The following is a 26,250-nucleotide window of genomic DNA, read 5'->3' on the forward strand; positions in this document are numbered from 1 at the left end:
TGAAATTATAAAGAATAAGAAAATTAACTCATTATACATATATTACCCTTCAGATTAAAATGTAAAAAAAAACAACAGGGGGAGGTCTGCACACTTCCAGATAAAAATTTACTGTTTCAGGAGAGGGATACAGGCAGGTGTGTTTTGGCTGAGATAATTGAGAAACAGGCACACACTTGGTAACTCGTGAGACATCCTGGAGCAGTACTGGTTAAATGTGAAGGAGAGACATGGGACAAGTTTTAAAAATATTTTTTGTAATGATCTTTTAATAAAAACCTGTAATCTTCAGAAGCAGTGAGCAGTTTTTACAAGTAATTAAATAAACTGTATCGAGAGCCCTATTTTCTGTTGAGAAACTGGATAATTTTAATCAATTTTGAAATACTGAGAAGACAAAAAAAAAAAAAGCAAAAAACCAGCCTGATTGTGTTATTTTTCCCCCAGGTGAATGGAGTTACTGTTGACTGGCACACGCCGTTGTTCTGTGCTTGTGTCAGTGGCAGTGTGGCTTGCTTGAATTTATTGCTGCAGCACGGAGCCAGCCTGCACCCGCCCTGTGACTTGGCATCCCCCATCCATGAAGCTGCTAAGAGAGGTAACCCCATGGATGTCTGAATTCCTTTTCATGTTACTAGCAAGGTGTTGAAGTGGAAAAGAGAGAGAAAGAAGACAGTTTTCTTTATTTGGGTCATGTGAAATACCTTCTTAGTTGGTCTCATCATGAGTGGGGCTGTTCTTGCCACTGCTAGTGCTCAGAGAGGGCAGCTCAGCTGGGCTCTCAGGGCCTCTGTGTTCATGTGGTGACACCTGGAAGGGGATGTGTTGTCCAAATCATCTGCTGACAATGTGGACATCTGAGGGAGTCATTTGGCTATCTTCCAAAGCAGTGGAGAGAAACATGGCCTGATTTATTTCATCTTTGGTAGACATCTCAAATGAGTCAGATAAAATGTGAGGGCTTTAGCTTCTTTGCTGACTGTGGCTTTCAGCTCCTATTTTCTAGGTTGGAAACAGTAGCATGGATAAAAGTATTACACTACCATCTCTTGAAAAAACATTGAATTTTTGCCAGATTACACCACTGCAATAGATAATTTGGACTGCTGAAAAATGCCTGATCTCTGTGAGTTTACTCTTCCTTTATCCTTTTTAAGGTCATGTGCAATGTGTTGAATTCCTCGCGTCCCATGGGGTAAATATAGATCACAACATCAAGCATCTGGGTACTCCACTTTATTTGGCTTGTGAGAACCTGGAAGTGAACTGTGCCAAGAAGCTGCTTGAGTCAGGTAAAGAGAAAAATAAAGGATGGGGCACTTTCATATCCTGTAACATCTATCTTTGGATTGATTGTCTTTGTAGCAAAGATTTAGAGGAACTCCTGCTCTGGGACCTGGAGGTGTTCTGCTCTTAATGGCTGCCCTGGGTTGAATGGGATAGCAGGGTAATATGGGTCTCCCTAACCCAGGAACTCAGCTTTACAGCTCCCAACAAAATCATGAGTAATCCTGGATTTCACACAGCTGATAGTGCCTGGAACATCCTTTCCAATGTTTGTGTGATGCTGCAGTTATTTGAAATAGGCAGGATGATTATTTTTTTTTTCTTCCCTCTTTATCCAAAATATGTTACTCATTTATTTTTACACAGTATTTCTGCAAACATGTTTTAATTCCTACTGAGTTCATAAAAAAGTTTGAAACATTTCCAACACAAAAAAATGTTCAGCTCTATATTCTTTGCATCAAACCAACCTATCTGTAAATTTAAGCAGTTGGATAATACAAGACCATTTTTGTTATCTACAGTAGTGTATCTCTTCTAACCAAACGGGTCATATAAACTAAAGTAGCCACATAGCTGGTACAAAAATGATGGACCAACGAAGTCATATTGGGGTGGGGCAAGGGAAAAGAAAAAAAAAATATAATAGATCACTTTATACATTATTTAGTATAATGAGCTTTTTTGGAAGAAATCAAATACAATTTATAATATAAGTCTTAAATGTTTGGCTATTATTTTCAGGTTTTTTGCTATTTTACTGCCTTCTATATGTAAGAATGTATTCCATAAAAGCATTATAAAGAGTTTTGAGTCGGTTCTGCAGCTCACTCTTCTTGTTGAAGTAGGTCCGTTAGCCCAGGATAATGGATAAGAGCACACTCATCAGGGTGCTTGTTTGTATCCTCCTCTACCGAGGACCTCCAGAGCTTTTTCATCCTCACATATTTACCCCGACTGATGATTTGGCATCTGAAAATCTCACCAGCTTAAGACTCCAGTTCAGAGCATATTGAAACCCTGCATGTATTTTAAGAGAAGGAGCACTGAGATGGGGAGCAAAGGTGGGCCGTAGTTGTACAACTTTGTGCTGCTTCAAGATATCCAAGGACTGGACCATGGATGAAGGTCTTCATGCGCTGTTCCTCTGGGATAATTTTCTTAGTGACTACACCACTGCTCCCCAATCAGTGCAAGTTGTGCACATGAAAATTGTGCTGTCAAGCCCGAACACCTCTGAGTGGATGCTACAGCATTCATGGATTAGTCAGAGAAAGAACAACTAGTGCAGGAAATAGGCTACTGTGTTGTCACTATTGTTTGTCATCTCTTTGTGTTCAGGAGCAAATGCGAACAGTGGCAAAGGCCTGGACTCACCTCTGCACGTGGCTGCCAGGAATTGCAGTGTGGAGCTGGTGATGCTGCTGATTGACTTTGGAGCAGACATTTGGATGAAGAATGCTGAAGGCAAGAGGCCAATGGAACTGGTTCCACCTGGCAGCTCTGTGGGAAGATTATTCTTGCAGAAAGAAGGTGCCCCTTAGCACTTGTTTTATTTGTTCATGTGGGATTCATTAGACAAAAAATCACACAAACTGCTGCAAAAGGCTATGCTATTCCATGCTACAAGAGCTACAACACTGAGGATAACTAAACTTACCTCCATTCACTGATATTGGCTCTATGTCCTCTAGCATCAGAATATAGTGTAACACTAAGAGTAATCATGATAACAAGAAAAACCCACCTTTTGTCCTCGTGGTTGTGAATCTACTGCATCAGGGAGCAATTACATGAAGTTTGCAATACCATGCAAAGTAGACTTTTGAGAAGAAAAAAACCCACACAATTCTCCTTAGAGATTAATGGTGGGTTTTTCTGAATAACTAAAAGCACTGAAGTAAGTTGAACTTGATCTTAAAGGTCTTTTCCAACCAAAACATTTCTGTGATTCTCTAAGTGGGAGTCTCAGTTCCCTTGTGTCTGAGACAGGAGTAGATTCAAGAGTGTTACCTGGAACATCCTGACAAACACAGGCAGAAAACCACCTCTGGTGGGTGTTGAGGCTAGCTGGTGAGCATTAGGATTGGAGTCTTTGGTTTTACAGTGTCCTGAGGGCCAGGTGTGTGCCAGATACTGATTTATGCATAAATGATAAAAGTTGCAACCAGAAAATTTTAATTGTATGTGATATTGAAAAAAAAAAAATAGAAACACTAATCTTCTTGCTCTTTGCCCTCCATTTTTATTTCTTGGCTAAGATCTTACATAGGTGCAAAGTATCTTTAAAATTTAAGACTCTAGAGTAGGGTTTTTTTGTGAGGATTAAGGAAAACTGAACAATAATGACACAATGAATATAAATAAATGTATACAAATTTATAAACTAGGCTTTTTTTAAAGGCCAACCTTATGTGCTGAATAATCCAGCAGTATAAAACTACAGACTTAACCCTTAGAAAGTGCTTATTCTGTAACTGTAAATGAAATATTTTCAGATCCATTTTATTTTTTTGGTTATGAATACTTTAATGAATTACAGACAGAAATCTTACTTACCAGTCTTGAGGAAAATTTGAATAATTTCTCTCATGTCTAATCATTGGTGTACTTGTGTTCTTTAGAAATTCTCATTCAATCATGCATATTACTAAATAATTTTCATTATTTTAAACAAGTTGCTGATGGTGTGTTCCACTACTTCATTATTCCAGTTACACATTCATGTGATTGTTGTAATGAGGAGATTTACACCAAGGTAAAACTGGAATAGTAAAATTATGGATATAAGGCCCTAGTTGAGATAGTAACATGAAAATAAAAGCATGAAAACAACTGTGCTGAGCATGTTATATATGAGCAGTGGATATTTGTTTTGCCAGCCTAATCTATAGTGCATGGAGTGGTGATCTTTTTGAGCTCTAATCCCTCTTGTGTTCAACTCCTGACTCACGTGGCACCACATGTGTCCTGTTTATTTGAGATAGAAAACCATTTCAGGCACATCCTGTGGAGCTGGCCTGAGAATGGCTGCGCTGGCTGAGCTGACAGCTCGACCTGTAAGGAGCTTTCCTAAGTGAAATTCAGCAATTAAAATCAGAAATTATAAATGTCACAAGGACATTTTACTGCTGAGTATTTTTTTTTTTTAATGTTCTTCAGCATTCCCTTCTCTGAGTAGGGACATGCCTGATGGGCAGATGATGTCTAATTTCTTTGGCCAGCTGAACTGTTGCAACCTGGGGTAGCAGTGCAAACATTAACCCTTTGGTCTCGTGGGGGGTTTAGCAATCAGATTCACCCTGGCAGTCCCATTGTCCCTCAGCACCAGAGCTGCTGCTCTCCTGCCCCAATCCCGCACATGGCTTCTCTCTCTGCACACTGCAGATGCTGGGGGGCAGCAGCTCCATGCCAACAGCCAGGGCAGGCTGGCAGGAGCATGTTTTGCCACCAGAGACAAGTTGGTGAGTGTGCTGGCCCTGCGTTGCCCTAGCAATAGCCCAGAGCAGCTGTAGTATCCATGGAGCCTGCCCTGTTTGTATTGCAGGAAGAGTCCTATGTGTGGGAGAATTAGCTAATGATCAAAAAATTCCATCCCACCCTCCTTTTAATTTTTTTTTCAAGAGTATGCTTGCTGTTGCTAAATATTGTAATAGATTGAAACTGAAACAGGGCAGATTTAGCTTAGATATCATGAAGATTTTTTTTTTGTATGAGGATGGTGAGACACTGAAACAAGTTGCCCAGAGAGGTTGTGGATGTCCCATCCCTGGCAGTATCCAAGGCCAGGTTGGATGGAGCTTGGAGCAACCTGATGCAGTGGGAGGTGTCCCTGTCCATGCAGGGAGTTGGAACTAAATGGTCTTTAAGGTCCCTTTCAACCCAAACTATTCTATGAGACCACATTTTTCAGCATAGTGAGCCTGCTTGTTTATAGAAAATTCTTTAGGTTTTGCGGTGTTTGGTTTGTTTGGGTTTTTTTTGAATGGAAGGTTTTAAAATGAAATCTTTACAGGAAGGGCAGTTATCTGTGTGATCAGAGTGGTCAAACACACCTGCAGTATGATCCTGCAATAGCCACTCTCACTTGCCTCATATCAGTTTTCCTTTTTGTTTTGTACCCAAGGACAGGGCAAACTATGCACTGATTCCTAGCAGGAGGGTGCAGCCCTTTGCACAGGGCTCTTCAGCCTTTCAGAGCTGCTGGAAATGACGTGGCCTGAGTGAGGGAGGGAAGACTCAAAAACTGATTAAGGCTTCCACCTCACCACATTTTTGCTGCAGGCTCAGTTCCTTCCTGCTGCACTTCATTCATCCACCAGCACTAATCTCTGGTGACCACAAATTTACACCCAACAGGGAGGCATGGCAGGTGACACCTAAACTGTCCCCTCCCAGCTCACATATCTCCCTCTCAGCTTTCTACAGTGCCTCTTCTTATCTCCTCCCTGCCCCCAGGGCCTTTCTTATCTGCCCTCCCACAGCTCCTCTGTGACCCACCATGTTTGTCACACTTGCATGTGGCACATCAGGGCACAAATGACGTGTCGGGTTGAAGGCTGAAAGGTGCTGCAGTTAAAAGCGCTGCACAGGATCTCTCTCTTCCTAAGATGGATAAGTTCCCCAAGTAAGACTATAAAGCCATTATACCTAAATAGTAAAAAAGAAGCACCACAGATTCTTCAGCAGGCTTGCATTTACCAGCATAAGAACAGTTGATCTGGAACGTTTAAATAAAAGCTTATATAATATGTCTTTTGCTATGTGTTTGTCACTATTATGAAACATCTCAAGAAAGCAGTGGGCTGCAAACTTGGTTTTGAAGTAAGCTTCAATGATCTTTTCTCAAACAATGCAGACCACTTCACACTCATGCAGCTTAAAATGGAAAGAATGAAGCTGCCAATGCTAATTGCAGCTGTATAATGGCAATGAGTGACTAAGCTTGAATTTAATCGCATAGACTGATGTCCTTCAGTGGGTGCAGGTTTGGCTTTTCGCTGCTGAGGGTCCTGGGGCAGCACAACCTCTGTGTGGGGTGGGTTGCAGGAGGTGAGGGGAGTAGTAATGCACAGCTGCTGTTTCAGCCTTACAGTTTTGGGGTGATAACGCTGCATGAGTAAGCTTTTCTCTGGCTCTTTCTCTAGGGCCGCTGTCCTTGATGCAGTTGTGCCGCCTGAGCATCAGGAGGTGCTTTGGACACAAGCAACATCAAAAGATAGCTGGCCTTCTTCTCCCGGATGAGCTGAAACATTTCCTTCTCCACATTTAAGCTTTTCATGTTCAAAATGATGCCTTTAATAACACAGCAAGGTTTGTTGAAGAAAGACCCTTTTCTCATCAGTAGTGTTACCAACACCTGCAATGTTAATTTGGACTTGTTGCTGGTCCCTATTAAAGCCCTGGGTCCAAGAAGCACAGGGCTGACCAACTGGCTCAATCCTTGCTGCCACCACCCCTGGAGAATCCATCATTTGGAAAAGAACGATTTTGCATGGTTGCATACTGAAGCTCGGGGGAAGACCCCCACTAGAAAGTGTAGAAATTGAACATAGAATTTTAAAATAGATCTCTCTTTTGTCTGTATTCTGGCACAGCTTCAGAAGTCTCATGATTGCCAGCCCCTTACAGAGTAAACATATATCCCAGCCCAGCACTAGCAGTACTTCATGTATATATTAAGTATAGCTACACTTTCTCTGTAAGCAACGCTCATGTGCTTGTCACCTGTGAGGGCTGCACCCACACCACAGTATGGATAAGGAAGGGGAATCAAACTGAACCTACAAGCAAAGAAAGTGAGAGCCCTGGCATGTTATTTATTTTCTAAATATATCACACTTTGGATAGATGAGCACCAACCAACAATCATCTACATTTAGGCCACTATCTGAAACATGGGCTTCTGCCGTGACATCAAGTAGGTGACTGCTGATGGCAGCTCCCCACAGTGCCATAATAGTGGGGGAAAGTTTTTAATACAACCATTAAAATCACTTCTTCCTGATGCTTTAAAATGTAAGAGCCATACGTCAGTACTACACATTTTCTACTTTAAACATATTATTTTCCAGGACACAGGCTAACATGCTGTCAGTAGCAGGCATTGAGTGATCCCCTTTATACCCTAGAAATTAGATTACATTTCCTAAGCAATTCTCAGTATGCACTAGGAAAACAACAGCTTCTATCCTCTTTCCCCACCCAAGAAAACAGATAATCTTAAGAGTGAGATAGCTTTTTTTTCTTGGAGAGATGTTAACTCCTTCCTAGCATTTTCTGTGGGAGCAGTAATAATAACACCTCTAATGTGTGGTCATAAAACAAACAATGAAAATACTGAAATTAAAGTCAGTTCCAAGTTAAACAGGTAATGGATCATTTCTGCCCTCTGCTTGGTTGCTGAGCTGCTGGCTCAGTGTATGCCTCTCTCAAACAAGTATGGCATAGTGGTTCTTATTCCACTGAGGGCATAGAAACAAATTAGTTCCTTCAGCAGAACTTTAACACTGGGTCTTTTTCTTTCCCTCTTTCTTTCCTTTTTTTTCTTTCCCTTTCCCAGTATCCTGTTGCCAGAAACCAAAGCATGGTTGCGACTGGTCTGTGCTTTCCCAAGCTGTCCTTTGGTGATAATGGCTGCCTGATACACCTGGGATCACACTCTGAGGGGCTATTGCCACATCACCTGCACTGGGGAGGCAGATCACACGCTTTAACAATTTTGGAGATCCTTTCTTCTAGACTTCGCTGTGAAGACTCCTGCAAGAGTGGGCTTGGTGTGCAGAAACTTCGATGACATCATTAATGTCATTAATGAGATAGACAGAGTCCTCATCTCCTATGCAAGAGAGAGAGACTGGCAGCATTCAAATACACAGACTTATTTTGATGTTTACTAGTGTGCCAGTGAGTGCACCGCAAGACTTCCTTTTGCATATGGGAAGTTAAAGAGGCTGGATCAAATGCTACATGGATGCTCATATTTGATGTAAATTACAATTCAAATCCTTGGCTGGACAACACGACTGCTAGCTATAGGTATCCAGTATGATGGTTTGATTTTTTTTCCTGCTGACCAAACAGAACAAGAGAAGTCTTGTTGGTTTTGTGAGACATTAAATTGTATTCTAATGGGACCAAGTGAAACACTTGGGTCTGTAATTCCCCCTGTGATAGAAACAGCTAGAATCCTTCATATATCTGACAAAATTAATTTCACAATTTGATCATGTAAAAATGCACTGGATGGTTTAACATGGCCTTATATATTCCTTTGTTCCTACTGGGAAGAAAAATAGATACCTGCCTTCATAAGCTGAATAAGGACAGGCATCTTGGATGTGAAAGGTGGAGCCTAATAAAATCAGTAACTTTGTTAAGCTGAATCTGCATTGATCTGGCAGGCAACAGACAATGAACATACGCCTTGAATTTTGAAAAGAGAAGAAAACTTGCTTTGGTGACACATTTGAAAGCTGAAGATTTAGCTTATTGTATTTTAGATGAAAAACCTTTTTTTAACACACTAGTTTGTCATTTACCTTTAAGCCTCTTACTTTGTAACGTCAGCCAATAGGTTTATAGGAATAATGTTAGCACCAGGGAAAATTGCCCTGGCAAGGTGGTAAGAGTGTTTTTCTAGATAATTTTTCTTCTGGAAATTTCATAGTCTGACTCTGTTTACTTGAATCCCTCTGATCAAGTGTATTTAGGGTTATTTCTGTATGCCCATTTTGTATCATCTTAGCATGTTTGTTTATTTATTTTAATACAAATTGTGATCAACACTGGCAAATTACAGCTTTATGCATCAACATTTATACAGTTACGAACTGTAAAAATTGTACAAGATGCAAACTGAATAAGCTCATTATAAGTGAGGTCTGGACCTTTTTCTATTTTTGAAACCATTCCAAATGTAATGTAGGACTTGAAAAAATTGTCAAGAAGATATTTTATCAGATTCTTTGTTATTATTTTGTTAGCAGTTTAATGATAATCAATTCACAATTTTATAGGATATTTGCTCAAAAAGAAACATTTATACTCTTTTAAAATTTGTATTTATTTTTAAAATGATAATGCTAGGTTTTATATTGTCTGATACTATGGAGTTTTCAATTGAAGTCTAGTTGTTTGCAATGCTGCCTATGGGTGAGCACAATACAGAATAATGTGTTTACATAGATCTATAGTAAAGATAAGACTAAGATGCAAAGACTGTGCACATCTTGTCTTTTGCTGAAGTTTTAAGGTAGTAATTATTTTTCTACTAACTTGAGGGTTAGTGAAAAGGAGTCTGAAATTTCATAAAGCAGGAGAAGATGTATATCTTTAGTATCTTTGGCTTGGTTTGGTGGTTTTAGTTTTTTGGGTTGTAGTTTATTTTTTTGGTTGGTTGGTTTCTGTTAATTTGTTTTGGGTTGGGTTTTTTATTTGTTTTGCTTTGGTTTTTGTGGTTGTTTTTTTTTACTTATTGGCATCAATTTGTTTATCCTGTTTCCTCACCAAGAGGCACATTTAATGATCTAGTTGCCCTTGCTTGTGCCTACATAACAGGAACTCTACTGGAAGTGAATGTGTAGAGATCCCTGTACAGCCTGAAGTCCAATGCATGTCTGCCTGCATCCAGTGGGTACACTGAGGTCTGGAGAGACACAGGAGGGCAGTAATTCCCTCTTCATGAGATGCATCTCTGTGAGTCCTTGCCCAAAGAAAACAGCTGAAAGAGAGAGGGCAGTGCCAGCAAATTGCTTTATAAGATTTTGTTCCTGCTGGATACAGTGCTGCTTATGGGAAGTTTAACTAAGCAACAAAATCTTAACAAAAGAGGACAACTAATTTAAGCAAGAAAATTCTCTTTTTATTTACTGAAAGATGTCTCACGCAACTAATAGATGCAAAGTTATTTTGACTCTGCAGCTGTAGCTATGTGAATTCAGCCACATTCCAGGACTCATTCCTTCATTCTACAGTCCCATGCAAGTGTCCACTGCTGCTCTGCCCATTTCTAGTTGTTTCATTATTTTCTCTTACCTGGAAGTCGCAGACATCCTAATGCAGTAAATGTAATAGACAACTTTGGAGCATATGCAGTCAATGTCCTTTTGCATCTCCACTGACATGAATTCATTTCAAGATGACTAAGAGAGAAATAAATTGAATGTTACTAGCTTAGCAAAATGGGACAGACCAGCTGGAAAATAACTTTAGTGCTGCTAGAAGAGAAAACAGAGAGTACTTGTACCCCTAAACATGAGATATACTCAGTTTCCCCTCAGACTCATTTTCTTGAGACCCACAGGCTCCTAAAGCCACTTTTTCATGCTTAACATATGCATTTTATCTGTCAAAACGGAGACTGCCTTGTCCTGGCTGGCAGTCCCAGCCAGAGCCCTGCTGGCTTTGGAAAAAAATTCCAAAGGTATTATTTCTTTGCACATTGAGTGATTATTTGTCATTCTTTGATACATTGCTCAGCTCATCTGCTCCAAGGGATATTCACTTTCATGCACACAGGCAATATTTGATGAAAAAGTGCTCTCTAAGATGCCTCAGGGAGTCCACTTTTCTTTAAAATGACAGCAGTGAACTATTGCTGGGAAATATTTCAAATTCGTATATCCTCATTCAAGATGTTAACCCTTATTCCAGCCCTACCTAAGTGTTTGAGTAGCACACCTGGACTTATCTGGATTTTGTCACCATGCAACAAGGTCTTGTTTCTTATCTATGCCAGATGAAGGCAATGGACTAGATTCATGGTTTTAGCACCTGTAAAGTAAAATTGAGTTTGTAATCTGTCATCTGTCTCGCTTCACAAATTAAACTGTGGAGTCTCTGCCAAGTGTGGGCTTCTGAAATCCCTACAGCTTTACTTTCTGTGGTTGGAAAAACACAGCGGTAGCAGTTGAAGTAGCTCTGTCTCATGAAAGAAAGCTGACTGAATCCTGAAGGTTCACACAGACCCTGGGAAGATGTTACGAGTATGACAGATACAGGATTGTCTTGTTTATTGAAATTGCAGTTTTTATGAACTTATTTTGAGGAAGAGGAGTGGTCTTTGACTAAATCACTGTTAGAAAACAGAAACTGTTGGTATTGTGAGCTTCTGCATGGACCAAAGCTCCCAGCAGCTGCATTGCTTACCCTGGTTACCCTGGTTGTCCCTGAAGGCGCATCATCCCTGGGACATGGCTCCCTTTTTGTGCCCTCCTAGTGAGCAAGAGCTGAGCCATTTATCAAATGGCTTTTATATAATTTTTCCTATAAGCTGGTAGGCAGCACCTGTGCCTTCCCAAGTCTCTTCCATAACAACTATAGAACTCCCTTTCCATAACAGCTGCACTCATATTCATGGGTTCTGAAGAAGTGATGAAAGTTTTTCTACTCCTGAGCTCTGTGGGTGAAAGGTATGAGCATATTTTGACTTCCTTGGAGTTAAGTCTGTGAATTCATCCCACAGAAAAGGCAAAGCAGTCCCCAGGCCCTGGGAGTACCCACTTACCCTCTTTGCTCACTAATCACTGGAGGGGGAATGCTTTGCTCATGGCTCTCAGTCGTTTTTTTGACCAGACAGAAATCCCACTCAAAACCTCTTAATCACAGAGCAAAGGTTAAGAAGTAGGTTTTTCTCTCTTCCAAGCTATAAATACTTTTATTATTCCTGAAGCTAGAAAATAAACAAAGCCAGCCTCAAGCAGTTCAATCCAAATCAAGGAAATTGCTCATTTTTCTTGCAGGAATGAAACAAAACATATAAAAAATGCTACCCACCAGGTGGCCTATTGGGACGTATTCTTTAGAGATGATGGAAGAAATTCACATCTCCTCCTAGAATGGAATAGAATCAATATCTTTGCTATCACTGGTGTTTTGGAGATAGATTTTCCTCATTTTATAGTGAATCTAAGCCTCTCGCTCACCCAGTTTATCCAGTATGACTGTCTAACATGAATTCACTAATAGTTTCTCCATGATAGTGCCTCAGTACACAAAACAATACACCAGAGGTTTGGATTAGGGCTGGGGGGCTGACAGGGGGTCCTGAGCCATGGCCAGGGTAGGGGGAGTCCTGCAGGGCTGGAATGGGGCAGCAAAGGCTGGTGGTGCCCTCAGGGTCTGGATGTCTGGGTAGTCCTGTAAACTGTGTTACCCTATAAAGAAGAGATCTATAGCTCCACCACATATTTTGTGTATGGCTAATTCTTCCCAGTTCTTCTGAAAGAATTTCCAGCTAATTTTTATCTGAGGAACAATTGGTCCTTACTCTCTTCTTGGTACTCATTTGGTAGTTACACAGAATCACAGAATTTTTTGAGTTGGAAAGGACCTTAAAGATCATCGAGTTTCAACTCCCCTGCATGGGCAAGGACACCTCCCACTAGACCAGGTGCTGAGGGTGCTCTCAATGCCATTGTCAGTGAAGATAATAAACAACACTGGGCACAGCACTGATCCCTGAGGGACACCACTTGTCACTGTTTTCCATCTGGACTTAGAGCCATTCACCACTACCCTTTGGATGCGACCATCCAGCCAGTTCTTTATCCACTGAACAGTCCACCCATCAAACCCATATCTCTCCAATTTAGAGAGAAGGATGTTGTGAGGAACAGTGTCAAAAGCATTGCAGAAGTCCAGATAGATGGCATCCACTGCTTTTCCCTGGTCTACTGATGTAGTCACTTCGTTGTAGAAAGCCACTAGGTTGGTCAGGCAGGATTTGTTCCTGGTAAAGCTGTGCTGGCTGTCCTGGATCACCTCCTTGTCCTCCACATGCCTTACCACATCTTCTAGGAGGATCTAGTCCGTGATCTTCCCAGGCATAGAAGTGAGGCTGATAGGTTTGTAATTCCTCTGTGTCATCACTCCTCATAGCATCTTTTTTCCCCAGCCTAAAGTCTCCCAGCCTTTTTAGCCACTCCTTGGACAGAAGATGCAGGTCCAAAATATTGTGATTCTATTAGTAAATAAAGTATCCTACTCACAACCCCTTCCCTCAAAACAAAAGCAAAGAAAACAAAACCACAACAAAAAAAGAAAAAAAAACCAACCAACCAACAACAAAAACAAACAAACAAACAAAACACCAAACAAAAAAGAAAACAAAAAGCCCCACCAAAACACCATGGCTATCTAATGTTTCCTGGCTGCTTTCCTTGTGTTCCCTATATCTGTTTCACAGATACTTCTCCATTCCTGGGTTGTGTAATCAGACAAAAGAAATACCTAGTGAAAGCACCCTCAGCTCAGTTCCCTAAAGGGTTTTACACATGCTGTCTCTTTCCTTTTAGTTACCTCATTTCATAAAATTATCTTAACTATTTTGCACACTTACCTGGGCTTGAAGGTGGAACTGCTTAGTGCAAACCTCCAGCAAAGGGCATAGCACAGAGAGATCTATTTTCCTGAGTTATTAAAAAGGGATTGTGCCTGGTCTCTGCACACAGTCTGGCATTTGTGTCTGCTCTTCCATGTGCCCGGGAAGCTGAGCAGAGAGGTGGTCAGGTGAGGCATCTCTTTCCTGTTAAATGTGAAGATTAAAAGCCTTCAAACCCCCAGCTCTTATGAACTGAAAGCCAAAGACATGCGGATTAGAAGACACTGAAAAAATTTCTGGTTTGGGAGGCCGAGATTAGGATTTTTTTGCCTGTCACAGAGGTTTCGTGGGGCAAGCTGGCTGCTGCCCTAGGAACGGGAGCCCTCTTGGGGCAGGAGGGCGAGGGGCAGAAGGGGGGCTGCCAGGGGGGCTGTTGACCCTGCTGCCTTTGCATGCTTCTCTGGCTGGTGCTAGGTTTAGCCAGCAGATGGTATTGCTGTCACACGCCTCTGCTGACAAGTTTTGCATGAGGAACAATCGGGGGACAAAGTAAAGTTGTGGTGCTGGGAATGAATGCAACCTCAGACTCCATGTAGACCCGGGGATTGTTCATTGTTACCACTTCCAGCTGAAATCCATGCAACTTTTGGCTTTTACTGTTGACAAGATTGTCTGCATTGATTGTCCAAAAGTGAGATTCATCAGGTTGCATACAATGCACAGGGTTTTTCTTAACTGATGGATTAATTGTGTGCTTTATATTTACCTTCTTTTTATGCCAAAGACTAGCATTTTTACTGTTCACAGACACTGTGAAGAAAGCACTGGAAAACACTGGAAAAAATGAACAGAAATGCTCTTGCTTGGTGACTGGTTGTTAATGTGATGGCAATTAGAGGTACCTTACAGTGCTCCCAGTCTTGGTAAGGTCTACTCATTAACTTATTATTTTACATAGAAGTTTTCTTAGGATAAATTTCCCCCAACATCCGTGAACATTTGATAGAAAAAAATGTTGATTCTAGAAAAGAGAATATCCATGTCTACTGAAATTACATATAATTGACTGGTTAGACATAGAAATCTGCCTCAAGGTACAGATAAGTACTTACTGGAGTATAATACCCTACAGAACCCCTTCTCTCTTCTAAGGAAATAGTTACTACTACTGGCTTCCAAATTTCACAAGCTGGCTGTTACTGCTTTCTAGACAATAGCTCCAGGCAACAATCTCTACCGTAATTTATTTTGGGTAAGAATGCACCTTGGAGCTCCTTGGAGCCTTCTCCTAAAAATCATGCAGCACAGGACTTTACAAAACCATTTGGTGTCACAGCCAGGACCCGTTAACATCTGTGCTCCATATTCTGCAGTGACTCTGATTTCTTTCCATGTCCTCTCTACAATTTTATTTTATTTTTTGTATCACTTTCCATGGTCTACAGCCCAGGAGATGTATGCATTGCATATGATGATCTAATTCATCATCATGTCTTAGAAATAAAAGCCTTTCTATATTGACTACATGTAGACTGGGCCTTTTAAATGTGACATATGTCGTGAATTACTATCTCGATTTTCACACATCCTTCTAGGTAAGGTAATTGAACAAGAAATATAAACCACTTCCTGAAGATGTGCATTTGCCTTGTGCAAATGGAGGCAGTTACTTTAATAGTTCTCATTTCTCTGAACCTTCTACAGGAGTTGCCTAGCATATTGCAAATATCCATGAGAAAAAATGTGGTGGTGGGGGGAACAGCATCATAAACTAGTATGTCTGTGCTTCTTCAGTGAAACAAATTGCAGCTGGCTGGTTTATGTAGGATGTACAGGTCCTTTACCAGTTTCTTCTGGCTCCACAAAAGCCACAAAGAAAACAAGACTGGAGCTCTGTTTTGCTCTTTATCACCTGCATTCCTCTGGACTTCCTCTATTAGAATTCATCCTTGCATTCTGGACCTGTGAGAAGGGGGAGCTCTGTAACCAGCTGGTTGGAAACCATGCACCAGAGATGTACAGAATAATTGAATCAAAAAGTAGTTTGTATTAGAAGGGACTTCTAAAGGTCATATTGTCCAACTCGCCTGCACTGAACGGGAACATCTTCAACTAGATCAGGTTGCTTAGAGCCGCTTCCAACCTTACCTTGAATATTTCCAGGGGTGGGACGTCTATCACCTCTCTGGGCAACCTATTCCAGTGTTTCACCACCCTAACTGTAAAAATTTCTTCCTTATATCTAGTCAGAATCTACCCTCTTTTGGTTTAAAACCATTACCTGTTGTCCTATCACTACAGGTTCCATTACAAATTTTGCCTCCATCCTTCTATAGACCCTCTAAGTATTGAAAGTCCATGTTTTAAGCACCAAAGAGTTTCTGGTGCATTTAGTATGGGCCCCATCTTAAGTGGTAAATATTTAACACTAAGCTCCGGCTGCTACGGTCATCTTGAGAGTGTTGCTCCCTCAGCAGCACAGTTTTTTTGTGCTGGTTGGTATTACAGTGCATGTGGGCTAGAATTAACAACCTCATTTCATTTCCCACATCAGCCTTTAAAGATACTTCAGCTGAGAATAAAAAAGCATAGTGCTTTAACTACAATTTTAGGCATACTCAGATTTCTATTAAAGTGCAGATATTCTAATATGACTAGGAAGAAAAAATAAATTCTTGGTGGAATTTTGAACAAATGACTTCTGCTCTCTTTTCTATCAGTTTAAATATTTTTTTCTCCAGGATTTCATTCTTTATTTTACTAATACACTTATTGACTTATATCTATGAAAGCAACTTGCCTCCTGGCTCCTTTTGCTGGCTCATAAATGTATTTATTGCTGCATTTCTCTGAAGCATTTTCATTAAATTCAGCTTTATGGTTATCCCGGAAACCTACTGTTAGTATACAGTGCCCTTTCATGTTTATAGCAAGTGCAAGTTCATTCTGTCTCTTACATTTTATTAAACTCTTTCAGTCATTTAAAAATGAAAAAAAAAAAAAAAAAAAAGGTAAGTTACTGGATGATTTTGTCTCTTTCCATTAACAGCAAAATAAAACTGATTTCCTGCCACTGTCTGCTTTTTAGCTCAAAGCTTTGGTGTGGATTACTTTTTTGAGAGATATTATGATTGCCCACAGGCAGAACAAGTTCAGTAGAATATCACCTGCTGAATCTCCACAGAAAAAATCATTGAGGAAAAAATTACAGCTCTCTGCAGCTTTTTTGTAATTACTTAGGCAATTCTCTTCCCTTGGCCTCAAGAAAGGTGACCATTTACATTAGTATTTTTTAAGTGAAGCAGGTATGAGGCACAAATGTGAACATTGTTGAGAGATTTAGAAAGCACTTTTGAAGAAGTCCAAAAGTCAGATAAAAAAAACCCAACCAAACAACACCCCAAAAATATGACTATAAAGCTGATAAGCTTTTATAACAAGATTACTGTTTTGGTGGATGAGAAGAGAGCAGGAGGTGTTGTTTATTTCAACTTTAGCTAGGCTTTTCACACTGTCTTCCCTGACATCCTCATAGACTAGCTGTTGAATGGGCAGATAAATAGGCACTGAAGAAGAATGAAGACTATCTGAACTGCCATGCTTGAAGGATTGTGATCAGCATCAAGAAGCTGAGCTTGAGGCTGGTCACTAATGGTGTATATCTGGGATCGATACTGAGGCCTGTCACCTAGACAACAGGACAAAGTGTACCCTCAGCAAGTTTACAAGTGACACAAAACTCTTGCAGAATTAGGCTCAGGGGATCCTTTAATACCAAATTAAACATCAGCCAGCAGTTGCTGCTTACAGAAAGGAGGCCAACAGCCTCCTGGGTACATCAGCAGAGTGTGGCCAGAAGGTCAAGGGAGGGGATCCCTCCCCTCTACTCAGTGCTGGTGAGATACACCTGGAGTGCTGGGTCCAGCTCTGGACAGCACTAGAGGGGCATGAACGTATTAAAGTGAGTCCAACACAGGACTGCAGAGGTGATTCAGGGACTGGGATCCCTCTTAAACAAGCAGAGGCTGAGAGAGCTGGGGCTGCTTAACCTATCCGTGTGTATAAACTCCTGATGGGGAGGAGTAAGAGACAGAGCCAGGCTCTTCTTGCTGAAACACAGGATGTTCCGCTTAAGAATAACCTGCTCTAGCTGAATCCACTCTGAGAGTGGGGCTGGGCTGGATGATCTCCAGGGGTGCTCTCCAGCCTCAGTTATTTTATGATTTATTCTGCTAGCACAGATAGCTTCCAGGGGGAAAAGAGCTTAGTCCACAGTCCACAGTTTGCTTACATTTCTCCATATAATCACAACAGCAAGATTCAATTACCTTCTTGTCACCCTCATTTCACACCTGCACTAACTGGAAGCAGATTTATGAGTGTAAGCCTGACCTCTGCTTCTGGCCCTGAAAGGCAGTTTCACAGAAATTGAAGGGAATGCTGCCGGGATTTTTTTGGCAGGGATTCACAGCCTCTTCCCAGAGCAGGCACCATTCAGGTCCTTTCCATTAGTATTTTTTTAGCACTAGAACTAGTACAAAATAGCATTTTTCAGGATAGTGAACAGCAGATGGGGTGTGAAAACCAATAGATTTTAAGGAAATTTTTCCATCTGCCTGAGAAAGATTTTTAGTGACAAGGAGAGCCCACACAGCAACAGCAGAGGCAAACTGTTTATCACTGAAGTTTTCATTTGACAAATATGCTTATACGTAATTTTTTATTTTGTAACTATGTGGTCTGGTACTGTCACTGCTATTAACAGGCCACAAGTTTTGTAACAAGTTTGCAAAGCCTTGGGACTGTCAGGCTTTCTCTGTATGAACATTTTGTGACCTGCCTGCAGATTTGTTATATGTGGTTTAGCTGTATTAGGAATTTTTCTAATTGACTGCATGTCTATGGCTAAAGAATAAAGGTGTAAAAGCATGCTAGCAAATATAAAAATGCCCCAGGTGGATCCTGGGGTGAAGAAGAAGAAACCAACAATGTGAACATCATGTTCTTCCCAGCAAAAGCCTTAAATGCTACTGACACTCTGTAACAATGCCCCACCATTACCAGCATAAACCACCTATGATGGGCCCAGAGGAGCAGGGAGAGAGTCAGCATAACTCGGAAAGGGTAGAATATAACAAATGTTTGTGTATCAGTTCTGACTGTATTGTTATTCTTTCTTTACTTGTAAAAATTATATATCAACTAACTATGATTATACTGTTAAGATCTCAATTACACTAACATTTTTTTTAAAAAATATAATTTTGAATGTAACAGTCTCTAATTTTAAAAATCCAGATGGCAGCATGTCGGTTTTGAATCACCAACCTATCCACAGACAATGGATGAACTTATAACCCTCAAGATTTCTGTGACTGCAACCAACCATAAAGAAGGCGACGGTAGTTCTCTAAGATCCTCCAGCAATGCAGCTTCCACAGCTCTACTACACGTGTTATAGGACTATAACTGTAAGACAGACTTCTTGATTCCAACTGAGTGCAGTCTAGCCCTCAAATGCTATTTCATCTAAGAGTTAACGTTTAAGTCATTCACTATAAAATATGCTTTGGTGATTGCTGCAAAGGCCAACTCATCTGCAAAAGGGGTGACCTCATCAATGTTTACAAATACGTAAAGGGTGAGTGTCAAGAAGATGGAGTTAAGCTTTTTTCAGTGATGACCAGTGATAGGACAAGGAGTAATGGATACAAACTGGAGCATAGGAGGTTTAAGGTGAATATCAGAAATATTTTTTTACTGTGAGAGTGACAGAGCACTGGAACAGGCTGCCCAGAGAGGTTGTGGAGTCTCCTTCTCTGGAGACATTCAAAACCCGCTTGGACGCCTTCCTGTGTGATGTACTCTAGGTGACCCTGCTCTGGCAGGGGGGTTGGACTAGATGATCTTTCGAGGTCCCTTCCAACCCCTAGGATTCTATGATTCTATGATTCTATGAAAAGCATATCCTGGGTTTCTATATCATTCTGTCTCATTGCTGAGCTGTTGGGTAGGAGCAAGAGATGGTCTGTAAACCCCGTAAGGCTGTTGTATGTTACTATCTCCCAAGCAGGTAGACTTTGAAAGAGTTTAATGCAGAAGCCTGCAAACTCTTTCATAGCTTTCCTTTTATTTTCCTCATTGGGTGACAAGGAAGAAAATTTGAGGCTAAGGTAGAATAGCCAGTAGAACAAATACATAAAAATCAAAATTGCCATCTCTGCATTGAGCTATTGCATTGATTAATGTCTTCACATCAAGGGGGCAGATCGTCTCTATCTTAATAGACTGAAAGACTCACCATATGAAGCTGCAAGGTTTCTGTCAAGGACTTTATCAAGTTCAAGTCATTTTACTGGAGAATTACTGACACTTCATCTTTATTCAAAAAGTAAAAGAGTATGATCTGGACAACAATTTAATTGATATTACCTGAAACTGCATGGGGAAATTCTTCAGTGGTTGAGGAGGCAGAACATAAAAATATATTGATGGCTTTATTAGTCCTGTGTCTACATTTTTCTGCTATGACTCCTTCTTGTCTGGCACAATTAGGTGGCATCTTTACTGTTGGGAAGGTTGGGGTCTATAACCAACCTGAGATCTCAGTCATTCTGTGGGAAGAAGACCTTGCTGAGTAATACCTTCTCTGAAGGACATGCTTTGTAAGAAAAAGGCAGTGATGGGATAAGATAATGTTCATTTATGCAAGAGATTCTTGAAGACAGCATCCAAAAGGACAGCTTGTGAGTGACATAGTTTCCTCTGCTAATAAAAGATGCTTTGGAGATGAGATTCATTGTTTAGGCAAGTGTGATGCATGAGGGTTGTTCATAAAGGTGGGACGACTTTTTCTTTCTCTCCTTGTGGGTCATTCATTAGCTAATGCCCACTAAGGGACAGGCAGAAGGGGATTTCTCTCCAAAATTTGCACTTGTTAGTAGCAGTCCTCAAAGGATACCTTTGCCATTAATCAGGAAACACTCTATAGACATGTGATGTTGGCAGCTCTAGACTGCCTGCACACACTGCTCTATTTGGATCCTCTGCTTTTGGGAAAACAGACCTTTATGTTTCTCAGTTGGTTCATAATTTACTCTGCCACTGAGACAATAAACAGGCATGAGGCTAAAATAAATAAATAAATAAATAAATAAATAAATAAATAAATAAGAGTTTATATATTGAGACTTTAAGGTCAGGCTTCTCATTGCAAAACAGGAAACAAAAAGGTTATAGGTTAAACAAATATATAGTCAGAATTGTTTCTAAAGAACATTACTTCTTCTCAATGCTCCTTTTCTCTTACCTTATATTGCCAGGATGCCTCCTGGCCAAAAGAACAAGAGGTTTAGTGCTAATGGCAAGAGCTCCTCTTCTGAATGTTGTCCTCAGTTCTTATTTTCAGGTTTCCTGCAGAGCAGCCATCTCAGCATCTTCTCTGCCCGAGTAGAATTTTCCCTGCAACCCATGGAGAGATGGCAGCTGTCCCCCTGCATCCATGGAGGAATGTGGTGGAACATTTCCTGAAGGTGTCAGGAGAGGTGAGCTTGGCCACTAGACTTGGATGTTGTGGCCAGAGGATTTGCTGCCAGTGGACTCTGATTATGCAGCTGTGGAAGACCCCGGTGCCAGGGGAGGTGGTTGTTCCTGAAGCAGCCCCTGACTCTGTGGGAAGCCCAGGCTGGAGCAGCTCCGGACCTCGTGGGATGGATTCATGAAGGAGAGGTTGGTGGAGGACTCTCTGCCATGGGAGGGACTCTGTGGGGAAGCAGGGGAGGACTGTAAGGAATCCTTCTTCCTGAGGAGGAAGGAGCGGCAGGAACCACCAGCCTGTGAACTGACTCTAAACCCCATCCCCTGTCCCCCTGTGCCGCTGGGGGGAAGGAGGGAGAGAAACCGGGAACAAAGGGATTTGGGCCCGGGAAGAAGGGAGGGGTGGGGTAACATATGCAAGCCCTGCTCTGTGTGTGTCTGTGTCCTGGGTGTGTTTGATTGGTGTGAAATTAAATTATTATTTTTTCCCCAAGTTGAGTCTGTTTTGCCCTAGACCTTAATAGGTGAAGAACCCTCCTTGTCCTTTGTCTCAACCCATGAGCTTTGTCCTCCTCATCCCAGTGTGTGGGGGGGGGGGGAAGGGAGCTGAGTGAGCAACCATGGGCCTGTTCCTTTGTTGTCGTTTTGGGCCCAAACCACAACATATTCATACTTAGAATATAAATGCAAAAGTATTTCATAAAACATAGAATCACAGAATGGTTTTGGTTGAAAAAGACCTTTAAGATCATCAAATCCAATGATTAACACAGGACTGCCAGGGCCACTAGTAAACCATGTCCCTCAGCGCCACATCTTCACAGCTTTTAAATCCCTCTAGGGATGGTGATTCCACCAGTGCCCTGGGCAGCCTGTTCCAGTGCATGACAATCCTTTTAGGGAAGAAATGGTTCCTAACATCCAATCTAAACTTGAAGATTTTTCCTCTTGTTCTATTGGTTGTTACTAGAGAGAAGAGATGGATCCCCATCTCTCTACAACCTCCTTTTACATAGCTGTAGAGAGCAAGAAGGTCTTCTCTCAGTCTCCTTTTCTCCAGGCTAAACACCCCTGGTTCCCTCAGCCTCTCCTCATTAGACTTGTGCACCAGACCCTTCCCCAGCTCTGTTGCCCTTCTGGACTTGCTCTAAGAACTCAATGTCCCCTCAATGTTGTGAGGTGCCCAAAACTGAACACAGGATTCGAGTATATATACATGCACCGTCACTACACCATGCTTTTTAGAGTCACAGCAACACAACAGGGAGCTCTAACAGAACATGCCCCCACGCCAGGCCTCTCCCTGTCCTGCTGACAGGTTGTCCTCTAGCTCAGAACAGGATTTCCACAGTTACCTCCAGGTGTTTGAATGGCCTTAAGAAGCTGCCTCCTTGCTCCATACAACTCTAGAGGCATCACCGGTTTCTGATGGCTCTGCCAGAAAGCTTGTATTTTCAGTTGTTCACTCAGAGATTTTATCATGCCAAGGCTCATCCCTGAAAGACCAGGAGTATATGAACTGTGAAAATAATATGAAAGCTCTTGCTGGAGGTAGATATGGGATGTTACCTCGTTCTAATTAGTCTTGCTGTCTTACTGCTGCTTCTTGAGTCTGAATTACTCCTTTATATAGACTGCTGATACACTTACGTAGAATGTTATACAAGGTGTTGGTTACAAATGTCTTAATTAACTCTGTGGGTGACTGAGCCCTGACATAGGCTGCCCAGAGAGGTTGAGTCCTTGGAAAAAGTTCAGAAGCTCAAAATCTTTCTGAACGTGGTCCTCGGCAACAAGGTCTAAGTGGCCCTCTTTGAGCAGAAGGGTTGGACCAGATGACCTTCAGAAGTCCTTTCCAACCTCAACCATTTTGTGATCCTGTCATTCTGTTTAAGTCCCTGCACTGCCTGATGCAGACTAGGACTTACCATAAGGCTCTTGCACAGACTTCTCAAGTCCAAGTTTGGAGGAAAGAGTGACAACCATTTGGGAAAATGGGATCCCAGAGACTCTGGTTTTGAAGAAGGTCCCCATTATTTTGGCCACTGTTTGTCCCCACGGTTTTGGCCATTTTTTTTTGTACCACTTGTAGTAGGTGAATATGAGGAGTCTTAATTGATAAAGACACACATTAATATTTTGAATTCTGAAGAATATAAAATATTCTTGTAAGCTTTCTCATTAAAGTGTGAAAACATTTCTGCTTAAGGAAGAGCACCAATTCAACTCCCAGGGGGAAAAAAAATAATGGAGAAAGAAACCAAAGAGCTGGCCTCACACCAAGGTGGCCAGTGTTTTTTGAAATGTCATGCAAAGCACTGCATTCACAAGCACTTCCACAGCATTCAAAGGGTTTATTCAAACTACTGCAAGTTAATTAGAGGAAAGTTGAAGGGCTGTCACATAATGCTAAGGTTCATTAAATATTGGGTCCCTGGCAAAAACTGTGGAGAGAGACACGATACATTTGTTTTAATTGCTTTATGCTTTTACTGCATCTTGGCCACCTGAAAAATTCACTGCCTACACAGACATAAATAACCAGGCGTAAGACAGAAGACAATAGGGGAGCATCATTGTCTTGGCAGGGGTTACACTAAGCCAAGAAAATCATTAGTGAACGTATTTTTGTTTACATCAGGCACACAGACAATGTAACAATGAAGTACCCCGAGCATCCACTAGGTCTTTCGTAGATACAGGAAATGAGATGTATGAAATCTGACAAGCAGAGTTAAGCAGTCTGATTTTTTCCTTCAGCTTGAGTAAAGTTTGCTTATCTTAATTTATTTAAGCATATCAGAGAATATTTTTTTCCTCGGTACAAACCATTCTCTGCTATGTGAATGAAACTTTGGGACTTCAGAGAACACAACAGGGTTTGGGTGAAAATGACAGTGTGTGGGCAAATGTGGATGCCTGCTAAAGATGAATGAGAGTAGCAGAAGGATAACAGTGCATGAAATCAGAACAGTCATGGAATCAGAAAAAAGTTATTTGGTGCAGTTGTTTTTAGGACTTTCAGATCCATAAATCCATTCCCCTGGTTCCTTCTACAGCATACAGATACAGTAATTAGAAAGAGCAAATAATTTTTCAGTAAATTGCAGTACACTACAGTGAGGTTTACTGAAAAGTATTTAGGGATCTGCAGATCAAAGCTGGTTGCAAACCACACGTTTAGCCTAGGCTAACAAGTGAAGTAAGAGTGCATGAGTGTCTGGGACCTTTCACGCATCTCTGGCTGCAATTTGGAACTGACTGAATAGATGCATACATCATACTCATCACTGATAGAGAAATTCTCCCCTGATTTGCAAAGTATGTATTTGTGGGGTATCGTGCATTGTTTTTAGAATGAGAATAATTTTTAAATCTACAAAATCACTTCTACAGTCGTTTATCAGTAGAAGACATACTGAGCATTTGCTCAACAATTCCTGCATGAAAAATCTTGACTTGGGTTCGCTACATTGTCCCTTCCAGAGATGTGAAGCACAGGGGAAAAAATTTAAATTACAGGGAATCCACCACATCTCTAGCTAAGTTGTTGCAACGCCTCACTGAAAATCAATTGCACTTCAATTTCAAGTTGAATTTGCCTAGCTTCTCCTTTCAGAAGAATGTGTTTTCCCAAGGCTGCCTCCCCCTGGCCTTTCCAGAAGCTCCTGATTACTTATTTTACTAACCAATGCAAAATACTTATTGAAGATGTTGGGTTTTGGAGGGGGCAAGGAATAATCAATACTGTGTACTTTGGGAAGAGGTTGGTCCAGCATACCATGGTGACTACTGTTTAGGAAAAGCAACTGAAAGGAAATCCGTCACCTGAAAGTAGGATTGAGGCAGCTCTCTTCTCATCCATCAAAACAGTAATCTTGTTATAAAAGCTTATCAGGCTGGTCAAGCCAGATTTTTCCTTCATAAATCCATGCTGACTGCTCCAAATCATCTTCTTGTCCTTCATGTGTTGGTCTGCCAAGCAGCTGGAAACTGAAGGCTAGAAATTAGGTCTTTACTAGCCTCAATCCCACCTTAGGGATGATGCAGAAATTGCAGTCTCAGCTCTGAAACCTTCCCAGGTGAACTATTACCATAGCAAAGCTGCAAGTTGCAGCTTTGATTCTTCTTTTTTTTTTTCCTGTTTACAGCTCTGTCCTGCCTTGCCTTTATCAATAAGCATCATTAAGAACTGTGCATAAAATAGTTATTCAGTCAGCATGAGAAAACCTTCTCTGACTGATATTTAGATTGAGGAGAACAAGAAAAAAACACAGTCCCACCTATTTTTTGAAGATTTCTGTGAATTTTATCTAAAGCATATAGCATTTACTTACAGATCTCTGGTCATCAGCATCTGATATTCCTGCCCAGTATAGGTCTGTTACTCTTTCTGGTTTTACATGCAGGAAACACTAAGCTTACTGCTTTGAATCAGGGTCCTCAGAAAGACTTCATCCCTGATAAGAAGCTCAAACCTGAAGCAGTTCCCCATGTTCCTGTCCTTGCAGTGGCATGGAGAGAGGCCACAGAGCCCAGTACATCCTGAGCGGGGCTCAATGTGTCCAACAATGTGACCCAGTGCTGTGGGGCCAACTCATAGCATTGCTGGTCTTCCCAAGCCTTGTGGGTGGGTCCTGCAGCCAGGTCCCCTCTCGGGCACTGCTTAGAGACAGTGAAGACTGAGTTTTATGTATAAAGTGGCTATTACTTGGCCTCTCTTGTGAAAAAACACTGCCTGAACAGCCTTATGGTGACTGGCTTACTCAAACCCCTCCTGCCCCCCTCTCCCAGAGAAACAACAAGAGGAGAGGAGGACACGGTCTTCTCAGTTACCTTCCAGACTAAACAGACAGGAAAGTAAGGAAGCTGTGGAAAGACATTATCCCAAAGAAGACTGGATTGTGTTGCATGTACAACGTTAAGTTGAGAAAATCACCCTGGAACAAAATGAACCTTGTGCTTTTAATCTGAGTGATACATTTTGTAATTTACAGCTAATTCAATGGCTAGTGCCCATCCACAGGACTGTGTTTTATCAGGATTCCATTACCTTGTGGAACTGGGGTTAGGGGAGAGGAAGGTTATTCTCCTGAGAGAAGCCA

At 41.3% G+C, this 26,250-nt stretch overlaps 1 protein-coding gene across 6 annotated transcripts in view; it reads left to right on the forward strand.

Annotated features, from left to right (window-relative positions):
• ASB9 (ankyrin repeat and SOCS box containing 9) overlaps positions 1 to 19,104 on the forward strand; it is a 28,168-nt gene extending 9,064 nt beyond the window's left edge. For 2 of the 6 annotated variants that reach the window (XM_051609084.1, XM_051609078.1), the window contains 5 exons: positions 448 to 598; positions 1,158 to 1,292; positions 2,629 to 2,820; positions 6,435 to 6,600; positions 7,850 to 7,935. In XM_051609084.1, coding sequence (XP_051465044.1) covers positions 448 to 598; positions 1,158 to 1,292; positions 2,629 to 2,820; positions 6,435 to 6,559 — 603 coding nt within the window. In that variant the 3' untranslated portion in view covers positions 6,560 to 6,600; positions 7,850 to 7,935. Of the gene's footprint in view, positions 1 to 447; positions 599 to 1,157; positions 1,293 to 2,628; positions 2,821 to 4,001; positions 4,046 to 6,434; positions 6,601 to 7,849; positions 9,506 to 14,416; positions 15,131 to 18,907 lie in introns of those variants that run through there. The other 4 variants (XM_051609080.1, XM_051609083.1, XM_051609079.1 and 1 more) reach the window with 4 other exon arrangements.
• Positions 19,105 to 26,250: the final 7,146 nt, after the last annotated feature.

Source organism: Apus apus, chromosome 1 (assembly GCF_020740795.1).
Source record: "Apus apus isolate bApuApu2 chromosome 1, bApuApu2.pri.cur, whole genome shotgun sequence".
In the NCBI taxonomy this organism is placed as follows: domain Eukaryota; kingdom Metazoa; phylum Chordata; class Aves; order Apodiformes; family Apodidae; genus Apus; species Apus apus.